The 13,649-nt window shown below is 37.7% G+C and overlaps 1 protein-coding gene across 1 annotated transcript in view; it reads left to right on the forward strand.

The window, feature by feature from the left end:
• Positions 1 to 1,029: 1,029 nt before the first annotated feature.
• The window catches only part of LOC115634451 (nephrin), a gene marked incomplete at its 5' end in the record, with an annotated part of 105,025 nt that continues 92,405 nt past the window's right edge, over positions 1,030 to 13,649 (forward strand). The window contains one exon of the mRNA XM_030532163.1: positions 1,030 to 1,075. Coding sequence (XP_030388023.1) covers positions 1,030 to 1,075 — 46 coding nt within the window. The remainder of the gene's footprint in view (positions 1,076 to 13,649) is intronic.

Below are 13,649 nucleotides of genomic sequence, written 5' to 3' on the forward strand. Positions count from 1 at the left end.
CACACGCACACACTTACACACAAAACAACAACAAGAAGAGCGGGCAGTAATAACAAGCCAAATTACTAAAGTATTTGCAAAATCCAATTTTTGGAATTGTGCAAGAAATCCATACAAAATTGTTTGTGTTTATGGAGAAAAAATGGAATAAATACAATTTTCTGTGAAAGAGCAGCAGGCTCGTCCTCGTCGGTCTCTGTGTCGGTAGTCGCAATAGGCGGCCTGCTTCTCGTCTTCGTCCTTAACGTCGGTGTCTCGTCGCGGTCGCGTGAACAACAACAACACTCGTGAGGAGCTTCGTCACTGTTGCTGGCATTGCCATTGCCGCTCGGCAGCTACAGCGCGTACAGGACGCAGGCAGCCAAGTCAAATGTCCTGTTTCTTTTGTGTTCCTTTGACACGCGTCAAAGCAACAAGGCCCAGTGCGTTGCGGTGCCTAAAAGAATAGCAGCCACACCAACAACCACAAACCAAATCAAATTCGCGATGAAGATAAGAAAAGACACTTCTAAAGACGCAAAAAAATGCTCCCCGCGTCTTCAAATCTGTAACTAGAACTGGAACTGGCACGCCCACTTTTTCGGCTTGTTGCTCCTAGAATCTTATTAGAATATTATTGCCAACAGTGTTTGTGTGCGAATGAAAATAAAGAAAATAATTGCAACAAAAAGGAGAAAATTAAGTGCAAGAAGTTTTAAGGCGAAAAATTACAAGTTGTGTGAAAATTATGCGAAAGTTTGGCGAAATGCATTAACAGTAACAAATGTGGCATAACAACAACAGCAACGGCGACAATTGCTGCTTCTTATAGCGCGCAGCGGCAACAGTTACTAGCGACAGCAACACAATAACAACAACAACAAAAACAACAATATACGCATGATGGCATTAAAATCAGAACAACCTCGAGTACAACACACAAAATGGCAACAACATGCCAGAAAACGACGGCGACAGCAACAACAGCAACAGCAACAAAAACGACAGGCATGCAACAGTAGCAGCGAAACTTGTTGTTGCTATTGTTGCCGGCAACAGTCACATTGGATTAAACGTCTTCGAGTTATCTGCTTTGGTAAGCATACATTTTTCTTCTTCTTCATTTTCGTACTTGCAATCCTTCCTGCCCCCCACCATCTAACCAACTATCTATGGAAAAAAGCGGAGAAAGAAATGCTCTGAAGGATTCAAAAGCAGTTTTCGTGAGGGGCTGCCTTGCAATTTTCATAATTATTGTTGCACTGTTGCTGCGACTTCTGATTGCAGTTGCAGTTGTTGTTCTTGTTCTCTTTTATTCTTTCCATATGCCCACATTGCTTCCATTTGCTGTTATTATGCTGATGGGCTTGCCACAGAAAACAAACTAAGTAGGGAACACACACACAGCATTTCAAAGTGGCGGGCATAGTTCTATTTAGAGTATCTGCACTCATGTCTAGAAGGATTTCTCTCTTCTCGAAGATGCGTACATCTTCCTGTTACATATCCATATTTTATGCCTTTATTTTGTACTAGCGTTTGCGACATGCGTTGCTGCGCCACTGAATTGAAGTAGCTTTTAATCTTTCCCACGTGTTATCTTTCCCAATACGTCCTTCGCTTTTTATGACTTCGATTACGTCCTTGATTGAATACCCACTGTCGTCCACCTTTCGTCGTCTGTACAAAGGATGTCCATTGCCTCTTGGTGTTTCTTGGATCAGATGTGGATGCCCTTTCGCGCATTTGCCAAAGCCTCAACTTCCGTTCTCTTTTCATTTTGATGGCTCTAGATGTGGATGCCCTTCGCAAAGATCTTGCAAACGTTATTCGCGTGCATCGGCATTTTCGGCTGCATTTTTTGAATTCCATTCCAGATAAGAACAGAGTAAAAAGTGAATGCCAAACATATTCAAATGAGCATACATACATACTATATATAGATAGATGCTTGTATATTTGATTTATATTTCTCTGCATACAATTTGACGCGTTTTTCTTGTGTTGCCCTGCAGAGTGCTTAATAATCTGGTGCACTAGTCTATAATCTTCACAATTTTTGTTGCACTGTCGTCGTTGGTTGCATGCAATGCTGCTTGTGTCATTACTGGCATGAATGCTGGGCGTACGCTGCAGGTGCAACGTATTGCTGTAACCACAAAATTCATATTTAATTAAGTTTAGGGGCGTTCCATGTGCCTGCTGTTCTTTATGGAAGCTACAGCTTTAACGCTACAACAATCAATGATGAAAATGATAGCCAAGCCGGACAGAGGCCCACTCGTATACGTGTCGCGTCACTTCCGTTCTCTCTATACAAATATTGCATGTAAAACCAATTCTTGAAGCCGAATTTACAAGTGGTTAAAATATGAATATATTAAACAATTAGTGAATAATTTACATTATTATTTCTAAATGAGCATTCAATATTATATAATTCGATAATATTTCCCTACTATTTGTATTCCCCTTGAATTTCTTAAAAATAAAAATTAAGAAATTCCTTTTTGGTAATTTTGAAACTTAACAAACACCAAGTACGATGAATTAAAAGCTGATGTATCTTTGAAATTTTGCAAGGAAATACTCAAGAGATATTTTTGAATTATAAATATTATTTCATTTCGAAGATGGAATTAATTTTAAGTCAGCTTCAAAAGCTTTTTACAGTGCACATTCCCTTTTATTCACAAACCTATACGCTTACACGTTCATCGAGCTTCCGCCCTTCATTTCTGCACTCAGGTTAATAAATTGTCAGCTGCCGAGCGTTTAAGTGTGTGGCTGGTTTTTGCTTTTGGTCGCTTGTAGTGACACTTTTGAAGACAAAAACAGACAACAATCAAATATAATTCACAAACTATGTTATGGAAAAAGAGACGCCCACTGTGTGCAGCCGGTTTTGGGTTTTGTGGCTTTTTAATGTTGTTATTGTTGTTGCTTTTGTTGCTTAGCTGCTTTGGTGGGCGTTTATTGATGAAACCAGCCAGATGTGTTTGACTTCCTAAAGCTTTGTCCACAGACTGCAGCAACATACTAAATGGCGGTCAGCTTAATTTAGGGGGCAGCCAATGCATAATCTAGGGGTGGCCTGAGAAAACGCCTTCCGTACCATAAAATAAATTGAGGTTAGCACGCACGACTTTTTTATGTTTCGAAAACATACATCCTGAGTAAATAAATATTAAAAAATAATATTGAACTAAGTTTTCTTCTTCTTTTCTTAAGAAGAGAGAAGTAGTAGTATTATTTAAGGGCCTAGCAGACGCCAAAACAAGAAGAAAGTGCCCTATGCTGCAGTTTTGAGGTTCAGTTTATTTTACAGTGAAAACTCGATTGGCCGGACACCCAAGGGGAGTGTCCGCTCTAGGGGATACCTAAATACTTTATACTCCGATCGCATGTTTTAGATAAACTGTTCGCCGAAGTGAGTGTCCGGATAAAAGAGGTGTCCATTAAGGGAGTTTTGAAATAAAATTTATTTATTTATTTCTGACAAATATTAAAAACTGTCACTGTATATTGCTTTGGAATTGTGGGCAGTTTTGACTAACCCGTGAAACATTCCACAATATAATTTTGTTTAGCATATATATAATTTTGTATAATTCTTATATACATAGGTGCCAGAGGCTTGTCAATAGAAATTGATTTTGAACTTTTGTGTTATTTTGTCCTGTAATTATTTTTAGAACAAAGTTCACTTTGTAGGTGATTCGTAAGTAAAGAAATGTGTGTGTCACATAAAACGGCTTTGTGTCTGGCAAATTGAAGCGAACGCAAATGCAGCTAAAGCTCATATCATATGTATGCACATAAGGACGTATAGATACTATACATACAAGTATACATTCGGTTAAAAATAAAAGCATTTATTTGTCAGCACAAAATAATCAAGGATCATAATATGTCAACAAACAGACAGCAATGAAAACAGACACACATACACATGCACATGCATACACTCGCAATCACACTCTTATGTATGAATGTATGTATTTACACGGCAAAATGGGCGGCTGAGCACGGCTTATGGGTTTGAGGCAGCAGGAAAAACAAGCACAAGGACATATACTACATATAAGTACATAGACGAAAATAAAAGAATAAGAAAGGAGCGAACGATAGAAAAGCAATGCGTACGGCAATCTGTGGGAGACGCACAAATGTGTGCCGCAAGAGTAAATGGGGAAGAGCAAAAGCAGAAGCAGCGAAAGCGGCGAAAAGTGTAAGGCAAATATGGCGTAATAGATACAAAGAAAGCCGGGCACAAAGACGGCAACGCAATGTTTTTAGTGCAAAAGGTTTGCCAGCTTCACTCGCACTCTTTCCTCTCCTCCTCTCCCCTCCCCTATCCAGCACTGCTCCTCTTTCACTGCTTGTCCCTCTTCTTCTTCTCTCTTTTGTTCTTTGCCGCTGTCTCTGACAGCTGGCAAATGTGTTGAAGTGCATTGACAATACTGCTTGACCAAGGAGCGAACTTCACTGGGCGTTCAATTGCGTAAGAAATGACAGCACAGCGCAAACTGTGTGGGTCATAGGGCGCCAGCAGCTTCTGCACATATCAAAGGCCAAGTGTTAAGCATACACACACAAGTACACACACAAACTGGCACACACAGCCACACATACAGGCATAATAAAAACAACTGCATTGTACAATACATATCTTTACAGATAATCTTCGAGCATCACACAATGCAAGAAAAGCAATCTGTAGGCAACATCTTAAAGGCATTTATTGTTCTATGTCTCTATCCCTCTCTCAATATAGTGTATTATGTGTGTGTGTGTGTGTGTGTTTGTGTTTGTGTTCTTCTAGGACTCTGTTCAAATCAATTGTCATTTGCCAGTAACTTGCCTTTGATTTGAGCCATTGAGAGATTGCACTGAGAATTATAAATTAATAGAGCGGATAGATGAAGCTATAGAGCAGGCAACATCAAATAGAAGACAGAGAAACAGAGAGGCATTTGTGTTAAAGCGAAACTTAAAGGTAAAGGATTGTGAAAAAGTGCACAAATATTTTTAAAGGATAATTGCTGTTTTATTGAAATTAGAACATTCAATGCTATCTGTATATGCTTTTCACATATACATATGTATATACATACATACATACATACACATGTGTGACTTAAAATGAAAGAGCATCGAACATCAATTTAGTGCTAGAGTTCGTACATCGTGGATGTCGTAAAAAAAGCATATGGCAGAAAGTTTAACGCACTTGCTAGGAACATGTTAAGAAAAGTCGTCGCCACCATGCCAAGTCGTAAATGTTTTTTTCTCTCGACAAAATGAAACTTGATTCCCCATTTAAAGGCAGCTCTGGAAGGGTCAATATTTAGCTAAGCTTCCACGTGGTCAAAACTAAATGGAATAGAAGAGATAACATGCTCGCAAAGAGCTTTCATTTTCTACGCTGGAAGGCTATAATAAAAGAGAAATAGATTTGTATGAATAAACACATACACACACCAACCTCTGGAACTTAATTTAAAGCATTTAAATAAATAAGTAGGCATAAATATTTACACATATCGCAACTGTATGATTTAATATCTAAATTCGCATATATATATTTTTTGGAAAAAGGGACAGAAACCAATTTGAAAAAATATTTGTATTTACATGTTCATTGCATATTTTGATGTTAATTAATTACATTGAAATTATCAACAAGTATTTTTATGTGTTGTAAACAAAATCTTTTATAAACAAGTAAAAATCTAAAGTCGGGTGTCCCGACTTTGAAATACTCTGTACATATGTTTACAATAATTATAGAAAATAAAAAAAATTAAGAAAATAAAAAAAAAATTTGATCGATTTTACCTCTCTCGGTATTCGAACTCACGTAAAGGGTTTATAATTGCACATTTACATAGCAATTGCGTCTGTGTGAGTGTATGTATGCCTCTGCGCATCTATTCATGTCTGTGTAAGCATTTTCGCAGTCAACCAAACAGCAACATCAACAACAGCCGCGGGCGCAAGAATTACGGGAGAATTACGATTTGCGGGGTAGAGGGGGGAGGGAGGGAAATTCCAAAATATACATTTTCTGCGTATTCACATAAGGCATCTGGGACTAAAATTTGGTGTTCCTAGGTCTTAGAGTCTCCGAGATATAAGCGATTATACGAATGGAAAATCGGGAAAACCCCCATAGGGGGGGAAGTGGGGGGAATCTCAAAAAATAAAACAAACTCGTATAGAATACACACATAACGCATCTTTGTGCAAAATTTGGTGTCTCTATCTCTTATAGTCTCTGAGATCCAGGTGTTCATACGGACGGACAGACGGACAGACAGGGCTAGATCGAGTCGTCTCGTCATGCTGATCAAGAATATATATACTTTGTAAGGTCTGCCACGCCTCCTTCTGCCTGTTACATTTTTCAGCTCCCGCAAACCTAATATACTTCTGTACATTTCATGTACAGAGTATAAACACAGAGGCGTCTGTTCAATAAAATAGGCCAGCCAAGTTTTGGCTACAGCTGGGTTTCATAATGATTAGGACCTTATCCTAGTTCTTTTTAGGATATTGCATGTGCAGAACAGGCGAATAAATATTTTGCACTGTTTTTCATCTCCTATATCCACGAAATAATGTTATCCAGTGGATAGTATGATCGCACGTTCACCAATCAAGCAGCAAAAAGATTCATTTCGTAGATTATTTTTATTGCAAAAATGAACAAAACATTTAATTATTGCTTATTTGGTCACTCTCTGCTCACATAAATATGTGTTTATTATGTTGGCACAGCGGAGAACGTCAACAACATTTGATTCCCCTCGATATAGTAATTGATTGCTGATTTTGCCAAGGGGCATTATTATTCTTTTTGCTTCTCATGCAAGCATGGGCATGAAACTGAACTCACAAGTGTTCAAAAGACATTTCGTTTTGTTTTCGTTGCTTGGTGAGCCATGCTTTAAGCCACATTGCTCTCGGCTCGTTATCCACTGCCATTGTCGCCATGGCCATAAGGCGTGCGGCAGTTTTTTTGCTCTCCCGCTCATATCGTTTCGTGTGGGCAGCGCCGACTTAAAGTTGAGGCTGCTACTTGACTTCAGATATATGTATGTATTTATCTGTATACATATTTGAATATGTTTGTATGCACACTACCTTGAATATATAATCAGCATCGGCAGCAAGTTGTAATTCCGGCCAAAGACTTGAGGCACCCACACACGTCTGCACTGGCTTAGTGACACAAAAGCTCTAGAAACTGGCGTGGGCCGCCCAAGTCTGGCAACTTGCGTAATTTGAAAAATCGAAAGCAAATCTGTCAGATCCATATATAAATTATTTAGTGCAAAATCAAACATTGTTGTTATTGATGCCGATTTGAATTCATTGCATGCGAGTATATAGTACACATTGAGAACTATATTTAAATCGATAAGAACTACATTGGCCATAAGCCAAACAACCGACAATGATGACAACTCCATGCAGTGGGAGCGAGAAGTCGCACTAGAAAATGTCACATAATAATTGCCTGGCATGCCCGTGCGATGGAAATGAAAACAAGCAAAACCAATTTGTGTTGGTCGCTGCATATTTAAAAATATACGCGTGTATAAATAAATCCGTAGCTGTAGCCGTTGCAGTTTCAGTTGCAGCATGTGGCACAAAGCGAGCTCAGCAAACAAACAAACAAAGAGACGAGAGTGCACTTGAGGACGACGTTGTTCCCATTCCCGTCGCCATCGTCCTCGTCTCCGGCTCCGTCGCCTTCGCTCACATGTGAACTCCTGCAGCGTTTGTCAATCGTAGCATGTGGTAATTGCTCCATGACATAGCACTCACCCCTACTCTCTCTAAATTTGTATATATACATATATATATGCACACATAGTATATGTATTTGTGTGTGTGTGTGTAACTACAAACGTTGCGTGTGTCTTCTACCTTGCTGCCATTCGCGTGGTCGCTTTTCTTAAGCAGATTGCTACCTACACTCAAAAAAATATGTTGTGCTCATACTATAGCTTTCATAGTAATTAAGAGAACTACTCTTACATTCTATTTAAATATCAACAACTTCATAGCAAATGCCTCTTAATAATGAGACAAATTGTATGCAGATTGTTGTTTTCAGTTCCTTGTAGACCAACAAGGAATTATTTGCCATTCAGTTCGTCCAGATGCTTTTCACAATCGTTTTCGGGGCATTTGTTCAAATTACAATGATCTTTCTCATTTGCTTTCGACATAACTCTCTCTCTCTCTCTCTCTCTCTCTGTTCTATAAAATTTATCCTTTATAGGTATCTCCGGGGAAATCTCTGACCACTTACTGCTGCTAGCTTGCCGGACTGGCTTTCAAATTTTCCCCCACCGGGTTGGAGATTTCCCTATTACTCTTTCTCCTTATGCTTAATTAGCTGTTAAGTAGAATTACTTTTCCTTCTGTAAGTACTATTTTTTAGCCTGTTAGGTCCATAATCTCTCTGACCACATATGGCTGTGATTCGGGGCATAGCTGGCACATATGGCCCCCGAACGGGCCGGAGACATTGGTAGACCTTATTGTAAAGTTTTTTCTTAGGCTTTCTTATCTTTTAAGATGGGATTATAATGTTGTATTATTAAATATCTTTATTCTATTTTATAATATTATATTATAATATAAATCATAGTTTCTGTATATGTATCGACAGCACTATTTGTAGATATACTAAATAAATAAATAAATATACATACATATGTTGGAAAGCAGCGTAGGGCATTCTCATACTCAGTATTTCGTTAGCCAAGACCAACAATTTATTGATTTTACTTTACCCTTCCTATTTTTAATACATCTTTATGCGATAAATGTGAAAGACCTCAAAAGCACAGAAAGCAAAATGTTGGTCATTTAAATAGCATTTTATAAGTAAATTGGAAAATTAAAAATATTAAAATTTCTAAACCCGAGTTCGCATACATAGACCAAGTGATGGCTTTTTCTGCGAGTGTACCTCTCACAGATTTATGAGTTTTCAGCACATCGTACACATGTACATTGGTGTGTTAGTGTGCGTTTGTGTGCGTTACCTAAAACCGTTGCCCTCGCTACCAATGCCTAGAATAGCGGCCCCTTGCCATGACTCGCTTCAAATATCAAACGTTTTTATTGCCCATTTCATGCTTTCCACTAAATTTATAGCATTTCCTGCAACGATTTGTGCAAAACGGAAAAAAAAATGGAAAGGAAAAACAGCAGCCCAAACGGAAAATATGAAAAAGTAAAGTAGAAAAAGGAAAAAATAACAAACAACGCAAACATTTTGTAAAATTGAAGAAAATCGTTTAGAGCCAATAGGGAACGAGACCCATGGCGATCGCTAATGTGGCTTCCGTTTGTGTTTCGAACCGCGGCATGCTAATGAAATGAATTTCAATTATCGCAAGTATACGGCTCATATCGCGGGCGCAGGATATTAGCAATACGTACCCTGGCGTGCTTCCTACTTTCCCCATTCAAACATCCAACTATTCGACGATTCGACCATTCGCATTTACTTTGATGGCTTCGATGGTGCATTGATGTGCTTAGTGAGGCATGAGGAAGTGGCGGAGTTGGGTGAATAAATAAAATACGAAGGCAAATCAAACAAATGCCAAATGAGTTGCTATATTGCTCAGCTACTATATGATGGCCATCGCAATGAAAGCGCCGCCAACACGGCTGGCAATAAGAAATGTCCGCTCCCACTCCCCCCACATCCGCTGCACGTCAATAAATTAAATATTTACTCAAAGCCAAAGCCAAAGCCATGGCTAATATCGAAACTTGCTCTGCTTCACTTTGTGGCCTGTCATTGAACATCATTAGATGTGGTAGTTCTGCTCGCTATACGTTTACAATTTAATTGTTTGTGAAGATTTTCCTTGAAACTAAACTGAACACCCCTCCATCACTCCTTCTCTGCATATCTCTTCATCGATGGCTCCATTTGGTTACTAATTTAAATTTATGAATTTTTAAACAGCTCAATATCAAATTGTGTGTGAGGAGCTCGCTCCCGACCTGTGTCTATGTGTCTCTGTCTCTCTTTCTCTCTATCATTCTCCGTCACTTCCGCACACTTTCACTTTTCTTAAGTATTTAATCAAGTGTGAATAATTGCATCATTCTGCTTAAAGGGAGTCCTTTTCTTTTGTCCATGTGTGAGCGTGTGTGCGAAGAGATACTCGAGTGTTATCGATATGTGGCCAAAAACCACAGGCACACCACCTACCCACGAGCCACCCATCATCCATATATCTGGCCCTATCCAATCCAGTTGGCTTTATTCAATTTCATTTTAGCGTAAAAATCGACAGAACGAAAACCAAAAACACTTTGGGCACATTTAAATTTTTTATTAATGCTCCTGCGTTCAATTTTATATTTAAAGGCCTGTCTTTCTTTATTTCTCCAGCATCTGTAGATACTTAGCATATATTTGTCAGAGTGTAGATGCTGTACTTATAGCGTATTTGTGCATATTTATGGAGTAAATAAATTTTCGATACGCACAAGACGTTTTTTTTTAGATATATATGGCGATATAATAATTAACTTAAGGATAACACATCAAAGATGCCATGCTCTGCTTGAGTAAAATGCTATACTCTTTAAAAATAAATATATTATATTCTAATATTATAAATAATCATAGGGAGCTTTAACTTTTGAACGAACTTAACTAAATAATAAATTATAAATTATGCAACAAATAATAAATTATGAAACAAATAATAAGTCAATAAAGTTAGGCAACCTCGAAGTATTTTATAAAAAATATTTATAATAACAAAAAACAAGCTTTAACGAATTTTCGAAAAGGAAAAACAAAAAATGGTATCTTCTACCATTCTTCTAAGTGTATATACATTCATGACTTACAAATAAGGCCTTGATAGGGCATACAATTTTTTTCGGAACGGTTGCTAATTCCACAACAGCTAAAAAGAAAGACAATGTACATATTATATATTCAAAACAACGAAAACATCAAATACATTTATGTGTATCTGCGATATGATAATTATATTAGTAAGACTTCTATTTTCGCACAATGTCCTTCCAATATAATAACATTTCACAGAATAGATACGAAAATGGGATTGGGACAGACGCCATTTTGTTAATGTAAAAAACCTTAATTAAGCATTAAAGAATTACCATATTCATTAGCATAAGAACTCTGCAGATATCACATGGCATTTGATACAACAAAGAGGAAACACATTAAACAAAATTCGCGGTCACAGATTTAATTATTCCAAATGTAACTCTTGATGGGTGACAGACGCTGCTGCAAATAAAGGACAGATTGATGGATTGCAAAGAAGAATACATAAGTTGTTTTGACTTTAGATTAGTCTATTACTTTAACTTATAGCTTATAAGCATAGTGTAGCAATTTTTTCGATAACCTTTTTAAAAAGGAAAGGTGTATGGGAGTCTAACAAATTATTAAACACTAAAACACTAAAGCAGCACTTTACCAGCTTTTATAATGATATAAGTACCAGAATGGGTTTATCGGCGGATTGTAGCAATTTACTAATTAATATTTGTATGCACGCATTCAATGATTGTTTTTCGAAGAGAAATGAGTTCCAATGAAAGTACGAAGAGTCCACATCAAAGCTTGTTTAAAATATATGACACCTTCAAAACTCGACTGTGCAAACCGAATAAATGGAATGAAAAGGTCGCAAATCCAAATATTGTATCATTTAATCTTCCTCATATAAAATGCAGTCGTTAAAGTCAACTGCATACCAGTTTTGCATATATGAGGTGACATTCTGTAGGACCAAGAAAAAGAACATTAGGACGAAGTCGCGGTCACACGTTTTTTCTGTCCAAATAAAATTCCTAATTGGAAACAGATGCTGTTGCAGGTAAAGGCAAAAGGTCTAAAAGGCATTAAAGTATGTATTAGTGGCCTTGTTTTATAGAAAAAGTATTTTGGCTTACCTGATAGTTCACAAGTCTTCCTCGATAAGCCGAATTTATGTTAAATACCAGTAGTTTCAGAAGATCTTCTAACTCAGCCATGCGGTCATTGCACAACCCTATGAGGAAAATTTGTAGAATCGGGGCCAAGCAGTTTCCCAATTTCTTGCTTACGAAGTACTTCCATTTAAACCATCCCGGCCTGTGACTGTAAGTCACAATATACAAGGCCGTAGTTGTGTCCACTGTCAGACGAAAGATATAGGCATAAAGTATGCCAGCCACAGGCAGCCACAGACGATGGGTAACATTGTGATGGGAGCGGCCTATATCCGCATATATATCGTAGATGAGAAGAACCTTCTTGAGTGAGTGTATGTCCAGGAGTCTACTTTTTAGAAGATCTCTCTGGTCCTCAAGATTGACTATAAAGGCACGCAGCCAGCCGATAATTAGTAGCTGGTATGCAAAATACGAGCAATAAAAGATTTCAAAAAACAAATTGCCAATAATTGGCATGTCTGAGTTCACGGTGTTGTATATCTGCAAAAGCGTGAAGAGGCACTTGAGCAAAAATGTCAGTACAATGTAAAGTTCACTGGTGTAAATTGCAGCTCCGATATATACGCTCATCTTACAGTGCAGCCGAAGCACTTCGTTTATTGCCTGGACATAGGCTGCGCTATGTTTTGAACTATGAAGTATCAACAAAAGATTTATTCCTTGCCAGATCGAAACCATGGCCGATCCTTGAAAAACTAGTACATCATATACTTCAGCGGACCAATGTTTCCTATAAAATATCCATATTCCAACTGTCATTATAATGTGCTCCCCATAGTATGCCGTGCAGTACCATAGCAAAAAGCACAATTTAAATAACTTCGAAATTTTGATAACTAAGTAATGTCGTTGTTTATGCACCAGTTTTTTGCTTTTACGGTCGTACACAAAATGTCCGAATAGGAAAAGGCAGCAGGTGTAGTAAACAGCCCAGGAAATGCCTAATATTATACATTTAAAAATCCGTTGGTTCAGTTTGCTTGCTGTACGAACCATGTCCGGGAACTAACTAAATTAAACTAAATGCGCGACCCAAACAGACAATCGACACAAATATAGTAAACTAGCTAACTATTATAGTTAATAGTTACATCAAAAATAATGTGCAATATTTGTGTGTGTTTTGTCATCGGCTATAGTTCTCTACCCAAATGCCATACCGAAATAACGCGACGAATTTTCCGTTGAATATCCTGTACCCGAAGGGTAAAAAGGGGAGGCGCCAAACTTAGTATGTAGACTCTCCTTAAATGCAGGCAATAATATCCTCCCTCCCCCCATTCCCAGGCTATACGTGATTTTACAAAGTTCTTGTAATTCTTGGAATTTTTAAATTAATGTTGGCAATTACTTTCAATTCAATTTCACATATCGTCCAATTATACTGCTCTTAATTCTAGAAATTACTACCTACCTAAAAAAATAATTTGTTGATGAGTAGTTCCTACTCGAATTCTAACTGTTCTGAAAAAATGATAGTTTATTTAATATGAATTGAATTGAAAAAAACGCTTTTTAAAACTATTCTTCAAGTCGGAAGTTGTACTCTGTATCTGTATTGATTGATACTTGGCTTCGATAGCTGGCAATATATAGTATATACATATGTATGTCAAAGTATACTTGTATAGTAAATACCT

This window comes from Scaptodrosophila lebanonensis, unplaced genomic scaffold (assembly GCF_003285725.1).
Source record: "Scaptodrosophila lebanonensis strain 11010-0011.00,11010-0021.00 unplaced genomic scaffold, SlebRS2 tig00000001-arrow-pilon, whole genome shotgun sequence".
NCBI lineage: Eukaryota > Metazoa > Arthropoda > Insecta > Diptera > Drosophilidae > Scaptodrosophila > Scaptodrosophila lebanonensis.